The sequence below is a fragment of the Elgaria multicarinata genome, chromosome 9 (assembly GCF_023053635.1).
Source record: "Elgaria multicarinata webbii isolate HBS135686 ecotype San Diego chromosome 9, rElgMul1.1.pri, whole genome shotgun sequence".
In the NCBI taxonomy this organism is placed as follows: Eukaryota; Metazoa; Chordata; class Lepidosauria; order Squamata; family Anguidae; genus Elgaria; species Elgaria multicarinata.
The window spans coordinates 82,105,078-82,126,890 of record NC_086179.1 but is presented as its reverse complement, the minus strand read 5'-3'; the positions used below and the strand labels follow the sequence as shown (position 1 = coordinate 82,126,890).

The following is a 21,813-nucleotide window of genomic DNA, read 5'->3' as shown; positions in this document are numbered from 1 at the left end:
TTTGAAGATATTGATCTAAGTGCTTATAGTCCATTAGTAGAGGCTAATGGGAAATCACATTGTAATCCCAATTTATTCATTAAACTAATCCTCTTTCTATTACTGATCTCCTTATATGCACTCTACCTCTGAGAAGCGCTGCGTTTTGTTTTGTTTTATCCTTGTGCAGTGCTGCCAGACTCGACAGATTTTGCACCCATTGTAGTTTTAGGCTGTGGCCAGGATCCAAAGAGCTATTTTAGGTGTGCCCGAAGCCTTGAGAATACCCAGCAGACCCCTGTGCCAAATCACAGTTTGCTGTCTGGCATAATGGGCTGCTGTTTAAGAAACAGAAGACCCCCTTCGGTATGTGGAAGTAGTGAGGCAGTTCTTTGAATTCTGGCCTAGATCAATAAGATAGATGTTGTTGAATCTAGATCTGGTCTAAATATATTTCAAGTGTCGCTGTAATCTGTGACTAGACTTTAAGAAGCAAAATATTTAACAGCACAATCCTGTCTATATCTACTGACAATGGGGATTACTCCCTGGTGTGGATAGCAGTCTTTTCCAACCTGGCACCCAGCCCCAGATGTGTTGGAGTACAACTCCCATCACTCTAACTGGGACTGATGGGACTTGTAATTGAACACATCTGGAGGTTGCCAATTGGGAAAGGCTGATGTATAGGATTGAAGCCAATGTTACATATTTAAATGAAATCTGAAGGTGAAACCAAAAGCTCCAGTTTGGCATTACCGCTCCTGTGCCATTTGGAATCAAGAAATAATTTAACTTGCCGCTTGCAGAAAATACTGTTTCTAAGGAGCAAAATTTGCAAGATTTTTATTATACTCAACTTCAGGGAGTTGTTTCTTTTTCTCACCCCCCCCACCCCCGCCCTTTTCAATATTTTAATGCACTTTTTTTGTTTTTTACCTGGAGACTATGGGAAATATTTTCTGTTTGTATTTAGCATGTAAGGAGGACAACCAGCTGCATGGCATTAATTTCTTTCCAGCTGTGTATTCCAGCGCACCAGGTCTGTGTGTGATAGATGCCATTAGACGGACTTAGGGAAAGGACTCCTTGCATACCTCTCCAGGTGTGGTTAGTAGGGTAGCTTGCTTCAGGAACAATTTAAATGAATGAATAGACCTGCCAGCTGAGCCACTACAGGCTGCTCAATTACAAGAAGCCTTGGAGAAAATGCCAGCTAAAATAAACATTCCAGAGAACTGCCTTGAAGTTGACAAAGGGCATCTGAAGACTGCATGACCCAAACAAAATAAATAGGATCGTAGGAAGCAGCGTTATGCTGAATCAGACCATGGATCTGTCTAGGCCAATAATGTTGACACTGACTGGCAGCAGCTATCCAGGGTTTTAGGCAGGATTCTTTCCTAGCCCAACCGGAGATGGCAGGGATTGAACCGGGGTTTTTTCTGCATGCATGTACTATAACTCAGTAATAATGAACCATAATAATTCCATTTTTGGAAACAAGATTGAAGGGCTTGTGAAAAGCTGGACATTTCTATAGTGATATAGCCAAATCTTGCTGCTTTGAGAGGAGGGACAGAAACTTTTGATCTAGGTGGAGTTTCGCTCCAAGATGTGCTTGGGTAAGGGTTTAAGAATGTTGAGATGCAAGGGCATAAAATAATCCTGGATGTTAAACTGCAGAGAATGTTGCTGCTGAAAATTTAGGAACAAGTCTGATAAAAAATCATTGGGATTGCACTTTCTGACTTCGCAAACCAGGACTGGAGTAGGCGAGATTGTGATCATGACTACAACAACTCAGCTTCTTCTTTTTTTCCCCTTCTCCTTTCCCTTTCCACTGGCTCACCTGACCCAGCCTGCTTTTTGTAACATGTTTCCTGATAAAGAGATCTGGTGATCGCAAAAGCTTGCACATCTTTGGTGATCCTTAGGTTGGCCTAATAATGTACTACATTAATATGGATGTTGAAGGAAATAAATGGCATGCATGCAGCATTTCCTCTAATTCATAAACGAGATGCCAAGCTAATAAATGCACCTTTGGAGAAAAGACAATGGAGGCTGGTGGCTCCTGTTACAGTGGGGCTGTGAATCTGCTCTGGGTTTCAGTCAGAACCAGTCAGGACTCTGAAGGACTGAACATGGGTCTAGCACCTTAGAGAGCTCCTTTAGAGTTCTGACTGGTTTGAATTGAAACCCAGAGACAATTCACAGCTCCATTGAAATAGGAGCCCCCAGCCTTCACTTGCAACAGGGGTGGAAAAAAACTCTCTGCTTTTATGTTACATTAAGAAAGCCTCAGAAGCAGAGTGTTTTCAGATCCCTTGAATAACTCATGCAGCAAGCTAAGCAACGCTTTGGTAATTTGGCAGGCTCTGACTCATGATAGGATTTATTAAGGCACCAACCACTGGGAATGAGACCTGCATTGATCCCCATAGAACTAAATGCTGCATAAAAGCAAAATTTCAGAGGAAAATCTTAATGTCTTAATCCAGACACTACAATCCTGGACACAGTTCCCCATGTGTGATTCCCACTAACTTCAGCTTGTCTCAATATAAGTGCAAGCTTAAATTTTAAAGGGCGCTGAATCCTAAGCAAGTAAATTAAAATTCACATTGTGTCTGTTAGTAATTGCAGTAAGGTGCTAGCAAACGATTTGCGGCAATCAATCAATAATTCTCCTGCGTTTTGTTTTTGAGTGGCTCAGCATTAATGATTTTAAAGTTGCATGATTAGTTTGTAAAATTTGGGGAATAAACACTAAGGAGGGGCTGTGATTTCAGGCTAGCTTTATGTTTTAGTGCTGCAATTTACACTAGATTGATCAACGCCACAAGGAAATGTTCCAGCAGATGGATAATGGAGGAATAACCTATCCATCCTTCTGTTCCCCCTCCCAAAGAACTCACTTTCCTGTGTGACTAAGAGGAACATAGTAGGAATAACCAGAAACGTTGAAATCATTTAAGGCCACCATAAACCATGAAGCGATCACACTCCATCTCCTGCCTCAAGCAGCAGGGATGAGTGTCTTTTCATTGACCTGTTACATGGAGCAAGGCAAGGGACTGTGTCAGCTATGCTGCCTTATGCCGAATGGCCAGTCAACAGGGCAGCATTGATCACTTTCCAGTGGGGCAAAGTAGAAATGATTTGGTTCCCATTTCAGCTTTGGTAAGGGGAAACAGGATCCCCCCTCCCAGTCTGCTCTGCTGAGTAGCTTAATGGTTGTTATAGGCTTTCCAAATTAAGCATCCTTTATACGTAGTTAGATTATAAATGCAGGATCAGCTTGAGTTCGAAGGGACAGGAGAGGCCCCAGAGAACAGTGGGGACAACTCTGAAACACTGGAGTGGAGGCTTGTCAAACCATCATCCCATCCCTTTCTGCCTCTTTGGAGGGAACCTGGAAAGTAGTCTAGCCTGTGGGCTCCTATGGCCCAACAGCCTCCTTATTTTTATTTATTTACAATATATATATACCGTTCCCCAATCAGAATTTCAGAGCGGTGGACAAATAAAATAAGAATAAAAACACATTAAAAGTATATTTCTAAAAGTAATAGAGTGCAAAATAAACTGTGGCTGGTCGTTAAGGGAAGGCTTCCTGGAACAACAGCATTTTCAGGCGGCACCGGAAGGAATACAAAGTTGGCGCCTGCCTGACTTCCAAAGGCACGGAATTCAACAACAACAATTTATTGCCTTCAATAGACCATTCCAACAAAAGTTACAAACAAACAGTTAGCTATTAAAAAGACAAGTAATCATAGAGGATCTAATGATTATTTGGCAGGGAATTCCATAGGAGGGGGGCCATCACACTGAAGGCTCTTCCCCTGGTGGACTCCAATCATATGCTAGGTCTATGTGGAACCACCAGGAGCTTGCCCTCCAATGACGTCAGTGTCTGGGCAGGTTGATAGGGGAGAAGGTGCTCTCTCAGGTATCCTGGTCCCAAGTGCTTTAGGGCTTTGTACAAGTACAAGAACCTTAAACCTGGCCCGGTAGCGAATAGGCAGCCAGTGCAGTTCCCTCAGCAAAGGAGTTACATGCTGGAAAGGGGCAGCTCCAGACAACAGCCGAGCTGCAGCATTATGCACTAGCTCCAGCTTCCGGAGCAACTTTAAGGGCAGCCCCGTATGGAGCGCATTGCAGTAATCCAACCTCGAGGTTACTAATACCTGTACCACCATGGCTAAGCTATCTTTGTCCAGGAGAGGCTGTAGCTGGCGAACCAGGCAAAGCTGGTAAAAGGAACTCTGAGCTACCATGGCCACTTGAGCCTCCAGCAACAGAGATGGATCTAAGAGTACCTCCCAAACTACGAACTTGATCTTTCAGAGGGAGTGCAACCCCATCCAGAACAAGGAATGAGCCTATCTCCCAGACTCGGGAACCACTCACTCACAAGGCTTCCATCTTGCCAGGATTCAGTTTCGATTTATTGGCCCTCATCTAGCCCATTACTGAGTCTAGGCACTGGTCCAGGACCTGCACAGCCTCACCTGATTCAATTGTCACAGGGAGATAGAGCTGTGTGTTATCAGCATATTGATGGCATTAAGCCTCAAATCCCCTAATGACCACTCCCAGTGGCTTCATATAGATGTTATACAACATTGGGGACAAGATGTTGCCCAGCAGAACCCCATAGCTCAAATTGCCAAGGGGCAGAGGAGTAGTCACCTAGTTTTATTCTTTGAGAACAACCCCGTAAGGACCGGAACCACTGTAGCACAGCGCCTCTAATATCCATACCACAGTGTCAATCCAGGAGGACACCATAGTATCAAAAGCCGATGAGAGATCAAGGAGAATTAACAGGGTTGCACTCCCCCTGTCCCTCTCTTGCTAAAAGTCATCCATCAAGGTGACCAAGGTCCTTGTGGCTGATGATACTCCAAGGGGCTTTTCAACAAACAGTGGAAGATAAGAAACAGTTAAAATAAGGACTTGATCATCAGAATGAAAAGGCCAAGGCCTGTAATGTAAAGATATTCATAACTCCACGTTTGCTGCTTAAGCAGGCCTCTGAAGTAGATGTCAAGGTGCAGGAGGCAATGGAGAGAAGTAGGGGAAAGCCAATTCCCCTTGGCTTTGGACCACTTTTATTTATTTTAAAAGTATGCCCTACCTGGAAGCTTTTAAAGTCTGGCTTGGGATTTATGTGTGGTTATAAATAAATATATGTTCTGTTTCACAAATATGTATCCAGCTAATTCTTTCAACGTGTTTCTTAAGGACTGAGAGGAGAGGAGGGCGGAGAAAGGGTCTGGCTGGACTTGGAGAGCAGCAGAGATAATTACCAACTTGAAACTCAAATGTGGGAGATCTGTATTAAATCAGCTGAAAGCTTTAAAAGAGAAACCAGTCAATATATTCCTTATTGAAACAACTTCTTTACTCATTGTTTTTCCAATTCCAGATGAATAATTAAAGGAAACTAAAACATGACTCCAGATTTTCAAGTATGACTATTGATTCTGCACTAAGTCATTTTGAGAGGTTTGGGCTGCAATTCACAGCCCATTTATTCCTGAGGAATCGTATCAGAGTAATGGGATTGTTTCCGTAAGTGCTGATTTCAGATGCCATGTTTTCAGAAATTGTGTGCATAGTACTTTCTGAAAACACCCTCTGAGGTATCTCTGGCTAAGTACCTGGAATTGGACAACTGTTTATAGCTAATAAACAATGCAAAGCTAGGGTAGGATAATCTACTAAGGTTTCCAACTTTTATATGGCTATGAAATAGCAGGATAAAATCTATCAAAATTATAGTTCTGTGGGAAACAAAGAGCAATGGCAGAAAGGAAGTATAAATCAAAGAGAAATTATCATTTATAGGTTTGTTCATCTGGTGCAGAGTGCGCTGCGCCATTTTGTTATGAAGGTCTTTCCCACCGCAATCCAGATAATAACAAAATGTCAGTTCCATTTTATTTGTTTTATGCAAATCGAATGGAACTTGTGGCAATGAATGGAGGTAGGAGCTCAGCACCGCAGTCAGAATCCTCGTCAGTTGCCAGATTAAGAAAAAGTCCACACCACCAGTTGTGGCAGAGCAAAGCAAATAGCAAGCAGCAACTGACTATATGGCTTATCTCTGTGTGTGCTAGAGATAAGCAGAAAACTCTCAGGAGATTTTCCTTTTTTCAGCATCCAACGACATGTTGGAAATGTATCAGAAGATAAATTTCTCATAACTTTGTCTTTCAGGCACCCCACAAACTGTTGGAAATGTTTATCAGCTTGGAGAATATTCAGAGATTCCCTCCACCCCATTTCCCCACAAAGAATAGGGTGAAAAAATGAGGTGCAAATTTGGATCCAACCCAATTATTTTAATAGCTTGGCGATTACTTCTTCTAGTCATCCTCTCTTAGCCCTTTGAGCCAAAATATCCCGGAAGTTAATTCATAAGAGTCCATAAAAATCACTATTTGGTTAGATATATAAAAATCCATTTCATGATTGGAAGAGGCCTTAATTTTGTAAGGAATAATCAGAATCAGTTCAATTCTTCCAAATATTCCCTGCTTATATATTCAAAAACGGTTATCTGCCCAGACAGGTAGAAGAAGAATACCACTTTCCCAAACAACAAGAATGGAATGTACTGTTGTTGTTACATTATTCTAAAGAAGCAGCAAAGAATTGTACTCCTTTGAGCCACTGGGACATATTCTTGTGGGAGATCTGGTTACAGGAAGCATATCTAAGAAAAGCACAGACTTCACAGTTGTGTTTGGGCCAGTTGGAGGTGATGGGTGCCCAAAGTTACTCTAAGCTCTTGTTTATCAGGTCTCTCCAGACATTGCTGAAAGCTGCTTTACCCTGGCAGAACTACAGCGTCACTGGAAATATGTCCCCACTGGTACAAGGAAAAGAATAGTCTATCCCACTACCGGTGGATTGTTATGTCAGATGTGAAAAAGATTTGGAGTTTAAAATTTCCACCCATCTATACCAAGTAAAATGGATTTCCTAGATATTCTTTTTCCCCAGTGAACATCGCTCCCCACATAATATTTTTATTTATATCATAGTTTTATCTGTATCCTATGATTGTCCACCACCTGTTTTTGAAGCTCCTGTTTAAATACAAGCCAATCTGAATTCCAGATTTGGCAATAATTACTGTCCAAGGTAAACCAGAAGAAATTAGCAGAAATCGTGTTGATCTCACTGTTAACTATTTCCCCTTTTTACCAGTCATTGATAGGAGTATATCCTCCATCCCTTTCTGTTTTTTCCAAGTGAAGAATTTACATGGTTATTTCTGACCAAACATTTTCTATTGTAGGGGTGTGTGTGTGTGTGTGTGTGTGTGTGTGTGTGTGTGTGTGTGTGTGTGTGTACACCAGGTTACTTGCTACATTCTGCACTAGCTGAAGCTTCCAACCCAACTCCAAGGGCAACACACACTGTTGAGCACGTTACACGAGTCAAACATTGTTAAGCATTTCAATGAAGAAAAATATTTGCAACCAGACAACATTCCTGCTCAGAAAAGAGATGTACATGGATGAAATTACAAGAGGGAAAGAAAAAAAATGTTCTGGTTATCTTAAAATTATTCTCGGTTTTTGGACCAAACTGTGAAGAATGTGCCACCTTAAAAATACTAACATTAGCTTCAAACTCATCAATGTTCAGTTGATTTTTCAGTGATTCTAGACAACTTAGTAACTGTCCTTTCAAAACTTCACCTGTGAATTAAGAGCATTTCTATGCCTGACACATTAACTTTTTTGCTCAAATAAATGCCAAATTGCAACAACAAAGGAGATTTGCAACAGCTATTTAAGAGAACAAGATTCCAACATATTGCATACTAAAAGCCTTATGTGAGTTTTAGAACCATTAGGCATAGTGCATTTTCTTAGTGAATCACTATTACTGAAACATCTGTTCTATATAATGTCATTGCAATGTGAAGAAGTCTGGGTTGTTACATTTGTTAATTATCTCTTTGTAGTAAGGTCAGGTACTGTAAGCTAGCTGAACATTACATGCACTCCCCCATATTTTTCTATTGCCTGAATATATTGTTTATATGTAGGTGGAAAATATACCTCCATCTGCGTGGTAACTGTAGGGTAGATATCAATTAAAATTTCTTGTAGCTATCCAGAGTCTTCTGTTATTGGCATAAATAATCTGATGCATAAAATAGCTGAAAATGCAAATGATACATCTTCAGGAAACCCCCATGAATGCTGATCAATTTAAGGAGCACGAGGGAAATACTATTTGCTTGTCTACAGCTTCACAGTGTTTATTAATGAGGACAGATGGAGCATGTGCTCAGTCTCTCCTATATTAAGATCTTGGATTAAGACAGGTTCAGCACCCTGAAATGTGAGGTGGAACCTATTTATTACATTTCTATACTGCCCAATAGCCGGAGCTCTCTGGGCGGTTCACAAAAATTAAAAACATTCAAAGTATAAAACAACAGTATAAAACCATAATATAAAATACAATATAAAAGCTCAACCAGATAAAAACAGCAGTAATGCAAAATTTAAAACACCAAGTTAAAATTTATTTATAGACTGTTAAAATGCTGGGAGAATAAAAAGGTCTTCACCTGGCGTCAAAAAGCATATAATGTAGGTGCCAAGCGAACCTTAGGGAGCTCATTCCACAGCCGGGGTGCCAGAGCAGAGAAGGCCCTCCTCCTGATAGCCACCTGCCTCACTTCCTTTGGCAGGGGCTCGCGGAGAAGGACCCCTGAGGATGACCTTAGGGTCCAGGCAGGTACATATGGGAGGAGGCCTTCCTTCAGATAGCCTGGCCCCTAAGCCATTTAGGGCTTTAAATGTTAATACCAGCACTATTATGTTGGGAGACTTCCAGATGTCTGACCCAGACAGTTTCTGTTTTTCTAGAGGGTTTGATTGCCCTTAGGATATGGATCTAAATGCCACTAGACAAGTCTAATAGGTATGGGGTATGTGTGTGTGTGTGTGTGTGTGTGTGTGTGTGTGTGTGTGTGTGTGTGATATTTGTCAACATCATCACAGCAGTTCTTTCCAAATGCTTTTCCTTCATCACCACTTCCTTGACATGACATTGTAACATTAATTCATTTGGCTTGAAGGGTAAATGAGGGTGGAGGCAGGTTAAAAGCCAAACTATTTAATTTTCTAATTTAGGAATATTTACATCCTGCTTTTTAGCTCCCCAAAAGGCTATACATTCTAAATGCAGAATCTACTGACTCACTGGGATAAAAACAAACAAAGGCAATTTAAAACAGTAGATCTAAAAGCAGATGGATGGGTTGATTGTTTGGTTGATATGCTTACTTGCTTACTGCCTTTCTATACTGACAAATAACTGAAGTTCTCCAGGTAGTTCACAAAACAAAGATTAAAACAACAAAATGCAGGAATATAACAAAACAATGTAAAATTTAAAACAATCATCGAATGAAACCAAACTAAAAATAAATAAATGGAGAGGACAGCAACGGTGCAAGGAACTAAGGCCCTTTCTACACCTAATGATTATCCCAGGAAAATGGCGGGATCATCCCCGCCTACTCCCAGGATCCCCTGTGTGTCATTTGCATGCACATAGATGATCCCGGGACGATCCTGGGATAAATGGCTGGTGTAGACATGCCCTATGAAGCACTAACACATAAGAAAAACTAGGTGAGACTCTGTAGGAAAGACATTGGCCATTTCTACACCTGCCTTTTTTTCTGGGGTTGTCCCTGGATCATCCCTGTGCATCCAAATGACACATAGGGGATCCCGGGAGCAGGCAAGGAATGATCCCTCCATTTCCCTGGGATAACCCTTAGGTGTAGAAGGGCCATTCTCTAAATGGAATGAAAACGAGCACTGAAAAGGCTCTTTCTCAAGTAGAAGCTTGTGTCATCTGGTTTGGTGGGCACCCAGAGAAGAGCCTCAGAAGGTAACCTTAGGTATGTATAGGAGGAGACATTCTTTTGGTCTAAGGCCATTTGGCCATTAACGGTTTAGAGCTTTAAAGGCCTAAAGCCCAATTGAAATGGTTATAGAAAATCATTTTCATTCACAAGTGCCTGGAGCTGACCAGCAATTACTCACTCAAGCACCTTGCACAAACAGATTACAACAGTAGAACAGGAAAATGAATTCTAAATTCTAGAATCTAGTGGCACACTGGATGATCAAAAAATGTAGGGCCCAATCGTATGCATGTTCAGACAGGGGAAAAAAAATTCTTACAGCTCCCAGCATCCCCCAGCATAAAACAGCCGATCTGAAAAGCCCAGGCTATTAAAAAAAAAAATTTCACTTCACATTGAAAAGACATCAGGGTCTGCACCAGAAGAGCCTTCCTGGAGAGAGCATTACCAGGAATAGGGTGCCACCAGGCCCATCAGGTCATTACCCACATCACTTCTAAATGTGAAGAATCTTAAAGGAAGATCTTAGTATTTGGACAAGGTCATATAGGAAAAGATGGTCCTCGGGGTACATTGGTCCTAAGCCAGTGCCTTATCTCCACAAAAAGATCATTGCCTTGTGTGGTGAATAACCATGTACTCTAAGCATCTTCATAGCACTACAGCAGCCCGATGTGAGTCCTGTGTGGAATTGTAATTCAAACATCAACCACACTACAACTGGGTGATTTGAGTTCAAATCCTTGCTCAACCATGCAGCTCACTCGGTAACACTGGGCCAGTCAATTTCTGTAAGCTTCATTTACCCCACGAAGTTGTTATGAGAATAACATTGGGGAAATAATAATGTATGTTACTATTAACTCTTTGGAGGGAGGGCAGGGCATAAATATAAAAAAAATAAGTGTTTGCAAGGCACAAGTGTTCTGGGGCTCTAACTGTGAATTCATGCTGCCTCGAAGTCCCTAAAGATTTGGTATTTCACGACACACAGTCTGCCTGAATTAATTCAAACTGTCTCTCCAACAAAATCAATTCCAATTGCAATTAAAAATTATTTTTAAAATTCATGCAAAGATTTTGCAGGGTCTTTTAGAGCAACAGCAGAACAGTTCCTTACTTGCAAATATGCCATCACGAAATCCCCAGGGAGCAAAGGCAAAGGGAAAGTATGGCCTTGGGAGTCATGGTGCTAATAGATAGATAGATGGTTGGACAGGCAGACATTTTATTATTTTATTATTACATTCTCATTTTATTTTTAGATTAATATGCAAACACTTGCACAAGCTGGGGGGGGGACACCAGCAAAAAGTAAATCTGAGTGCAAATCGGTATATTATTACTCTCAGTTGAATGCACATTCCAATATAAATTTGAATGCAAATTCACTTGCACGCACCACCTCACTGCTGTCATGTTCAGCTCCTTTTTTAGTCATGTATATTCAGACTCTCCTGAGACTTTTCACAGGTATCTAAGTCCACGGGGAGGCAATGCTGAAGACTATAACAGAGATTAATGGATAGGTTTCACACATCCATATTTCTGGTCTTCTTTCTTTCTTTTCCTTAGACAACTACTACGGTACTCCAAAGCCTCCAGCAGAGCCAGCCCCGTTATTGTTAAATGTAACAGACCAGATACTCCCAGGTGCAACACCCAGTGCTGAAGGCAAACGCAAAAGAAATAAGTCTGTGAGCAATATGGAGAAGACTGGCATAGAGCCTCCGGAGGAAGAGGAGGAAGAACGAGCTGTAGTCAACGGGAATGGCATGGCAATAACACCAGGTCAGTGCTATTCTGTTCCCCTGCATCCACTCTCGATTGTGTCATACATGGATTCTCAGCTCTTTGCCTTTGTGATTAAGGGTGAAGCTTGATACGATTGCAAATGCATGGCTGCCATTGAAGACAGCCGCTGCACATCTGGTTCGCTTGCGTCGTTCTGTAACAATGAGTAGAGTCGACATTGTATCATGCCGCCATGACATCCTGCTGTGGCACTACATTGTTTGATGCCAAGTGGGGCAGGAAGAATACAGGGCGCCGTGTTGTCACAGTACGAAGCCTGTAGTATGAGACTTTAAGGCAGGGGGTGCAGTCTAGCCCTGACAGTAGGTTCCACCCCAGGCTCCTGCTCCATCCTATTTCTCCCAACCGCTGATCATTTGGTGCTTTTCCAGCTTTTGTGTAGAGTTCTCCCCATTCTAAAAGGTGGAAATGTCTCTCCCAAGACTCAGTTACTGGCAGGAAGAGCTGGCAGTGTCTGGTGTGTGTTTTCGGTCCTCCCCTTCTGTCTTTGGCCACACCCCTTTTGCCTTCAGGCCCTCCCACTATTAGAACGAGGCCTTGAAGAACTCCTCCAAATTGGAATTCAGCCCTTGGACAAAAAGTGGTTCTGCAACCTCTACTTTAAGGAGGGGCCAAACTAGATACAGTGTGCTGTTTTCAACAGCAGACATGTTTTAATCGAAAAACTGCTCAAGTTTTTCTTTGCTGGAAACTGCTCCACTTTTCAGCTTGTGAATTACTCCTCGTTTTACAATATTTAAAAATGTTTTCCTCAACGTCCGTTCGGCATGCTTCTTCAGTAATATCTTGACTCAATGTAGCCTCGTTCTGTGTGACGTGCAATGCTTAGGATTTACACCAAGGGTGAGGAAGCTGGGGCATTCTGGCTGTTGCTGGGCTCCAGTTCTCCTCAGCTCCACCAGCATGGCCAATGGTTAAGGATTATGGGAACTGTAATTCAGCAACATCTGGAAGGCCATAGATTCTCCAACCCTGATTTGTGTTGTGCTTTTTCCTAAGTGCTCCGATGTCTACCAAATCTCAGGCTTCTTTCACAGATTCTCTCTACTGTGTGGATGAAAGTCATCATCTGTAATCCTGAGGGGGAACCTTCCGTTGGCCACCATTCTGAAGGGTAGGGGAGGTCTCAGGGCATGATTCACAGTATTATGAAACTTCACTCTGCTTCCTAGGACTATTAGGAATGTAGATTTCAGATCTGGGGACTTGCAATGTGATGGTTAAGTTCATGTACTAAACTACTACTCAGTGCCATAAGCCAGGTCAGGATCACTCTCCATAAGGAAGTCATTTTTGGTGGCATCCTCATTGCAACTGTGGGGCATGCTTGAGCCCTAAAAGGAAAGAATATAATGTGCAACATCAGACAGACAGATTTATTACGTTGTATAGGACTTCTAGAATGCATTGTCTCATTGATCCAGAGCACCACTAGTCAGCACTCACAGCTAGAGGTATTACCTTTTCAAGCAGCCTCTACTGTTGCATCTTTCACACCAGCTTGATCTGTAGACATTAATCATGTTTATTTCCATGCTGTGAAGGTTACCTGCTGATTTCTGTAGATTACGGGTGGGCAACTTTTGGCCCCTTGATTGTTGTACTCCATCCCCAGCCAGCATGGATAATGGTCAGGAATGATGCAACTTGTGGTCCAATAACATGTAGAGAGCTGCAGATTATTCACTGGGTGCATTCAGATGACACATTAGTCAGTGGAGGAGGAATAGTCAACTCCTTGGATGGCTATTGAGGGGGTACTCCCCACATGACATGTTGCCACGCCCCCGTGGAGTGGTTGAGGCTCACATCAGCCAGAACCATTGGGCCCATGGCATGGCCACACTTAGAAGTGGGGCTGGAGGTGAAGAAGTGCCCCATCGCCAGATTGTCCACAAGGAGGGAGTTCCAGAAGATGGTTATATCCTGGCTCTTTCCCCAAACCCCGACAAACACATCCAGGAACCTCCCTCTCATGTCCACCAGAGCCTGAAGAACCATGCTGTAGTAGTGCTTGCAGTTATAGTATTTGTTGCTGTGCGCATGGGGGCCAGGATGCACACACAGGTAGATTCCAGTCTATGGGAAGCCCAGAGCCTGGAATCCACACATGTTCTTCTCATCCCCCACCCGGATGAAGTTATCAAGGTACAGCTCATTCAGAACCCTCATGGTCTCACAGAAAATCTCACAGGCAATCAACTTGCCCACCTCAAAGATGGTGGAAAGGGGCAGGAAGTCCACGTTGAAACGCAGCTTTTACAGCATCAGCGCGAAGCACTGGGACACTGGAACGGCCGCCGACATCATGGTGTTTTGTCTGTGCAGAATGGGTGTGATTTCAGCCACGAGCTGATCAAATGTCACGCAGGACTTGCAGAAGCTGCCTCTGAAGTGCTCATCATCCCAGTCAGATAAATTCTTCATCTCTGTCCAGATGGCGTTTGTCCACAGAAGGACCAGCGACGGGCCACAGTGTGCTGCTTCAGCAGGTCCGCAGCCATCGCCAGCGCAGGGATCCTGTTCAGGGCATTCACTGCCATGCTTGATGCCACCATGCCTTCTGTCATGGTGGACGCATCATGGCCATGCAGCAAGGCCAAGAAGACGTTCAGGAGCGATGCCACTGCAGAGCCGGCGGAACCAGGAGAATTTGCAGCAGCGTCACCAAAACAAAGAGGAATGGGCATAAGGTGGCCCACAAGCCATCACCTCACACAAAGGGCTTCCTCCTTTCCTTCATCTGCAGCTTCATGCCGCTGGGCTTGGGGAAGAGGAGGAGCAGGGAGGAAGTGCCGAGCAGTGGCAGGGAAAGGAGGGGAGCTGCACGAGGCTGGCTTGCCCATGTGCACCATTTGAATTGGCATTCTGCTGGGCATAGGGAAGAGGAGGATTGCAGAGGAGTGGGGGGAGATCAGTGCGGCTGCCTGGCCGGGTGGCGCGACCACAGGGCAGATCGCTGAGAGGGCGTGGAGAGGGGCTGGAGCATGCGAAGGGCGAGTGGACAAACTGCTTGGGAAAGGCGCGAAAGGGAAAGGCGCCCCTTGCTATCTGGGGAATTGGAGTTGTCTTGGGGAAAGGAGTTGGGGGAAGCAGGACGGGGTGGCTGTGATCACTGGCGGCCAGCAACAGGGGTTTGCAGCAGTGCATGCGGAGTGGATCTGGGGCAGGTGTTGCTGCATTTGCTAAAGGGCTACTTGCTTTTTGGAGGGAGCGCTTGAAGATACATGTGGAGGCCCGGCTGCTGGCACAGGAGGATGCCGTGGCAAAATGGCTGCTTATTCCTTGTCCCCTTTCCCACACAGCCCCGGTCCGACCCCCATGACCTGACATGAGTGGACTTGTCCTGAGTGATAGCGAGCAGAACATCAAGTGCTTCTTGGGGGGGGGGATGGGCCACGGAGCAGCGGAGGGCATGGGAGCCTTTCAGAAGCCACTCATTCCATGAGTGCAATGAGGGCTGGATGGGGAGGTGGTCGTCATCAGTTGCTAGGCAGATTTCAGAATCAAGTTCTGGCGGCTGTAGCAGAGCGGCCAGCGCAGTTTTGGCTGCTCTTGCCCAGGGACTTTGTAGCCCGTCGAAATAGTCAACTCAACGCACCAAAATAGTTCACAGAGCGTGACAGATGACATGCTAACCAACGGTTGTGCAAATAGTCCACTCCACAGATCATTGGTTATCTCCACTGGTTATTTCACAGAAATAGTCAACCGTGGGGTGGGTTTTGCCTGACAGATGACACAATAGTCAACTGTTGACTATTTAAGCAATGGTTGGCTACTTAAACCACCGTTGCTTATCGTGTCATCCGAACTGAGCCACATTTTCCCTAGATCAAGCTGCTGTTAAAAGTGCAGGCTGCTTTCCTTCTGCCAGCCTGCAAACGTACTCACGACTTCTGGTTTATAACTATAACAATCCTTAAGTATACTTAAGTTGCACTGGGAGTAAGTATACAATAAGTTGCATTCCTTTGCACCCATAAAGAGGTGCTTCATATTGGAGGAGGGGAAGGAGAGAGATCAGAAGTTGGCTGTAGGTATCTTTCATGGAGATATTCCCTACCTGCCCCATGGAGAGTAATTATTGTGCCTAAAAATAAGGGGTGTCCAGAGATTCTCTCAAGCCACCTTTTAATACACAATATTACTTTTAATTTGAGAAATTCAACTGAAGCATGCATATAAAAAGATCCTGAGAGCTGTTGAGTTTTCAGATAGATGATTAAATATATCAGTAGACATGTTCTATTTAGCCTATGTAGGAATAGAAAATATGTGAAAAAACAGGATTTAAAATCTAATAATCCTATTGAAATTAGAAGTCTGAAGAAAAAGATTGAAATCTAAATACCCAAACCATAGATGGAAGGATAAATCAGTGCATTAAAAGCTTTCTGAATACACAGCTTTATATAACATACTAAATCCAACATCTAATCTTCAAGAACTGTAAAAATTATATACACATAGCTATTTTAAAACAGGAGTTTCTTTTGTCCATTTCAGTGAAAAAAACCCACATTGAATTGTATAACTGTTACCTCTACAAAGATTCCGTGCAGGAAAGTATATTTAATAACAGTGCAGAAAAGACAATGTATGCAATCGTAGCTTCTCTTATAATACTAGCGGCAATATGGATGAACAGATCTGTCAATCACCGAGTTTGTTAGAGGTTTTTTTAGATCAAGCTAATTCTGTCCCATTTCTACATGCGCTTGCAATTATTAGTATTATTTAAATACATATGGAAATTTTATATGTTTTTTGAGTAATGTACATATTAATTTATGCATTTTTAATGTTTGTATTTTAAAAATGCATTTTTGGATGCATGCATCCATTTACTGGTGTGTTTGTGATGTCCTGACACCTCATGTCATCTCAACTTCACCTGAGATGCCCACAAGCTACCTGATAGGACTGTCCATGCCAACAGCACCCAGGACCACTTCAATCCCCCCTGTGCTAATGACGTGTGTGAGGGCTTAGCCCTACCGCTGCCGCTCCTGTCTCGCCTTTATTCTTCAGGCTCCACAGCTCCACAGCCCAGCAACCCTATATGGCTCGGGTCCAGGTTATTTGAAAGACCATATTCTCCCTTATGAGCCTGCCCATGCTTTGAGATCTTCTGGAGAAGCCCTTCTTTCAGTCCCACCATCTTCACAGGCATGCTTGGTGGGAACATGGGAGAGGGCCTTCTCGGTGGCTGCTCCAGTACTTTGGAACTGTCTTCCCGGGAAAGCTAGACTGGCTCCTTCCTTGATGGGCTTTCAGAAGCAGGCTAAAACTTGTTTGTTCCTGCACACCTTTGGAGAGTAATTTGGTCCTCCATCTATGTTAATGACTTATAATTTTGTTGTGTATTTTAAACTTTTTTTGTTTTTTACATTTCTTTTCTTAGGTTTTACAATGTATGTTTTAAACTTTATAAGACCACCTTGAGACCCAGTATTGGGCAAAAAGCGGGATACAAATAAATATAATAATATTAATAATAATAATAATAATAATAATAATAATAATAATAATAACCCAGCCCTCAGTTTCCCGTTCCACTGCCACCATTAACTGTTCTCTCCTCAGTCACTTCTCCACAGACCACACCAGTTGTTTTTAAATGTAATTTGAATTTATTAATGTAAGTAAGTGCATGTCCAAGCTTAATGGTTTCCTCAGTTGAAATGCATATGGTTACAAGGTTCAAAGCATATTGGTTTCTGTCAGTTCTTTTTGACAAGGTTCCACTCTAGAATACTACTATCATCCACTTCTCTCATATAATCCTACACTTCTCTCTACCCAGGGCCGGTGCTACCAGAGAGGCCACTCAGGCGGCCGCCTAGAGCGCCAAGCTAAGAGGGGCACCGGGCACAGTGCAGCACTCATGCGCGTTGGCTGTGAGCCAGGCCAGCCCGAGGATTCAGCTGGGCCTGGGCAGGCGAGATGGCGCCCCACGCCCACCCAGCTGAAGCGAAGCCAGGGACTCTGGGGTGGGGGTGGGGCGGTTCCATGTTTGGACTTCCGGAACGCGCCCGGAAGAGAGAGAGAGAGAATGTATGGGTGAATGGGGTGCATGGGGTCTTTGAGTGAATGCATGTGTTCATGCATGTGTTTGTTTGGAATGAGTGATGCTGATTGTGTGTGTGCGTGCACGCATGTGAGTTGGGGGGGGGATGATTTGGAGGTGATATTCCTATTAAATAATGCATTTTAGACCCATAGACGTTCCTTTCCAATTTGTTTGCTATAATTGGCATGACGTATTTCTTGCACTTTAAAATAAATTTAGCAGTTTCAAGTTTTGTGCTTCTTACTTTTTCCAGGAAACATATGTTCTTAAAAATCAAAGTTGGCTTTTTGGGTGTGTGTGTGTGAAAGTAGCTCACTTTGCCTAGGGCGCAAAATAGTCTGGCACCGGCCCTGTCTCTACCCCACTTCTACCCTTCACTTCACAGAATCCTAAACCACACTCTCTCTGTCTCATACACTTCTCCTGCAGAATCCTACACTTCTGTCTCTTGTCCTACCCCTTACTTAACTGTCTTGCTGTCAGCTCAGACTCTATATAAAGCGCTACATTTCTCCAGCTCCTCCCACTCTCGCCATCCAATCAGCACTCAGGCATTCAACTCCCCTTTACGAACCCATCCTGTGCATAGAAATTGTCAGTACATTGAGGCCTACTTACTTCCTGGAACTTTATGCATAATATAAACCATTAACTTTGCCTATATTTACATTTAACGCATAATAGGCAGCTGAACATCACAGTGTCCATGCACATTTGCAAAATGTAAGCATTTTTATTTGCACTTCTCGGGAAACCAGGAAAGAACAGAAATGCTCATTTCTGAAATGAGGCAGGTGAGTGGAGCTCACATAAGGGAGCTCTGCAAACCTGCTTCCTTCCAAAAGTAAGTATTTCCATTCATTTCAGGGCTTCCCCTAGGAAGCGTTACATCTGCATTGCATCAACTATGGATCCCACTTGTGCAAGGGAATTGGCAGGACCCACCACTTGCTGAATTGATGAGGCAGAAAGGAATCGGCAGGGAAATAAGCACTCCATTGGATTCTGCTCACTGAAAGCTTAGAAATGTATGGATTTCCAAGAGCAAATTGCATTTGGATCCATGTTCAGGTCCAGAAAGTGCAGATTGGGCAAAACCATTTAAAAAAACCTCAATGCAATGAATTCCTCCCTAAGTGGGATGCTCTTCCTCATACATGACCATTACATGTACTGGGGAACATACAACGTGTCATGTATTTCCATAACTTCATATGGCAGGAGACAGAACAGCTAATGCAACCTGGATTTGGCTGATTTCAGCAACAACTCCATGTTTTGGTTGTTGGACTTCCTGATCCTGCACAGATGCAATAAATCCCTGCCACATCATTTCATGTTCCCATGAAGCTAGCAGAGGTGGCACAGATTAATACTGCACTCAAAGGCTACATAGATGTTTTTCATACCTGTAAAACTGACTTTTACAGCTGTAAAATTCTCTTCAACTATTGATAAATATTGTTTCTTTTTGTTGATTTTCTACCAGCATGCCTTGAACACCAAGTTTGCTTCTTTACTGCTGAAAGTACAAATATATATACCTTGCTACATGTATAACCCCCCTGTGTGGATGTATCTAAGCAACAAAGATCCATTCTTCTTTCTTCAGTTGAACAGAATGTCAAGATTTGAAAAGACAAATCCAAACTACAATCTGGTTTTCAACGGATATATATATTGAAACATAAGTTTAGGTGTTTTGGAGTACACTGGAAAAACATTACCTTATAAATTCAAGACATGGCCTTTTCATTTGGCATGGCTGTGCAGCTAATCCTACCTTCTCTCATTCTCACAGCTATACTGACCAGTCCACACTGGCTTTTCTAAGCCCAACGTGCATTCCCCCACCCCACAGGGCTCTTCATGAATCTGGTTTTGATAGGCTGCTTTTCAGCCACACAAGCCATGTCTACACCAGGTGATATCCCCAGGATCGTCCCTGTGCATCCACATGACGCACAGGGGATCCCTGGAGCAGGGAGGGATGATCCCTCCATTTCCCCGGGATATTGCCATACTCTTTTTTCTCGCTTTTTCCCTCGATCCCGGGATGATCCCGAGGACCGTGGGTGTGTGGCCAGCTGTCCAGGCCTCTTCCTTCTTCCCTACGAGTAGTGGGAGACATCAGAGGGAAGGAGCTGGGCTCAGGAGAGTCCAGGGCCATCAGGGGTGGGGGGGAGCGGAGGGGGACTTTTTTCTTTTTTAAAAAAAACCCTTACTTTTGTGCTGGAGTACAACGGCGGGTGTGACGCCCTCCTTCCTCCCAGGACATTGCGCGCCGCATGTGGACTGAGAGGAAGGATGTCACAATCAGCAAGATCCTCCCCCTTCCCGCCTGGATCACCAGGAGGTATAGACATGCCCCTACTCTTTGCATCTAGATCCAAAAGGTCTGACTCAAAAATTGTCAGAATTAAAATTTGGGGCCTGTGAAATGGATGTGTGCGAATTTATTGACCTGTGCAGCAGTGCTGCATGTAGGAAAAAAGAAGCAAGACACCTAGGTCCAAACAAAACTTTCTGCTAATTACGCAGAGCAGATATGTCCCTGATTGTCTTACTTACTTGACTCTAAGCACATGTGACCCTCTTTGGATCAGGACCATGGCAATTCAGGAGAGGGGATATAAGCTTCCCTTCTCTCGTTTTCATCCCAACGTTCCACACACGCATACCCTATGAGAAGGTTAAAAAACCAAAAAATATCCCCATTGGAATCAATGCAGCGATTTTTTTTTCTTTTTAACCTGCCCCCCATATGTGTGTGAAATTTTGGGATGAAAACAGGAGGGGAGAGAGCAAACATCTACCCCTCCCAAATCATCACAGTCCTGATCCGAATCACAGCTGTGCAGGCTTACACTCAAGTAAGTAAACTAATCCTTAGCAGAATGTTTAATTTGGCCCATAGTTCTTATCTTTGCTACCAAATTTCCACTAGAGCAAATGTCCAGGGCAAATGTGGAGATTCATATTCCAGCAAAACATCTGAGGAATTCTGCAGTAAGCATAAGGACTGCACTACTCACTTTTCTAGGGATGGGGGTATTCTGCTCACCCCTGCCTGGAATCCATAGAAAAAATGAATTCAGGTTGTTAGTCATTCTGTGTTGTGAGCCTTTTACCAGCATTGGATGTAGGAAACTCTGCATGCAATGGCTAGAGTTGAAAAAACCAAGGAGTAAAATTGCCATCGATTTTCACCTGAAACAGAAAGTCCTTCTCAGATGGAGCCTCTAAGCAATTTCATGGAAAATGAAAAGGAATTTTGATAAGGCCAGGAAAAAATGTTTACAGGGTGGGGATAGAAGAACTTACTTATGAGTAAACCTCTAAGGTTGCAGTATGTGTTGATTTATTGGTTGCCTTCATTTGTGTCTTTCCTTGCTTGTTTGAGTCATCAGAAGCCATGATTTACTAGAATAGTACTGTAGTGTACTTACTCTCTCATAGGCCTCAGCTAGACCTAGCAGGATGGAGGGATGAAGATCCCGCAATATTTTTATTGAGAGATCCCCCCCTCTGTCCACACGCTGCACGCGGCAACCTCAGATGGAGAGGTGTCACGCCTGCCATTTTGTTTTTTGTTTCTAAGGGGCAGGAGTGCACGAGCACTTGTGCGCAAAAGGTACGTCCTTTTTTTAAAAAAAAAATCCATGCTCACCCCACCCCACCTCCGATGGGCACAGAGCTCCTGAGTAGCTCTGCACCCTGTGCGCAGGTCCCGGCTCCTCACAAGGAACCGCAAGGAGCCAGGACAAACCGCAACGCCTGGTTACACATTCCATCGTCTCAGGCTCAGCCTGAAACCGCAGAAAAACCAGGCCTAAAGTGGAGGGCGAGATCCCGGGGCAAGGGAGGGATTTTCCCTCCCTGCTCCCGGGATCCCCTGTGCATCATGTGGACGCACAGGGACAATCCTGGGGATCGCCCTGGGATAAAGCCCCATTTAGCTATGGCCATAGTCTCACACCTTGATCTGGACTCTGCAGTTGTTTTCTCAAGTCTGGTT

At 43.7% G+C, this 21,813-nt stretch overlaps 1 protein-coding gene across 1 annotated transcript in view; it reads left to right on the top strand.

Moving 5' to 3' along the window:
* Positions 1 to 21,813, top strand: part of MAGI2 (membrane associated guanylate kinase, WW and PDZ domain containing 2) — a 748,620-nt gene that overhangs the window by 451,604 nt on the left and 275,203 nt on the right. The window contains exon 4 of the mRNA XM_063134211.1: positions 11,480 to 11,695. Within this exon, the coding sequence (XP_062990281.1) occupies positions 11,480 to 11,695 (216 nt within the window). The remainder of the gene's footprint in view (positions 1 to 11,479; positions 11,696 to 21,813) is intronic.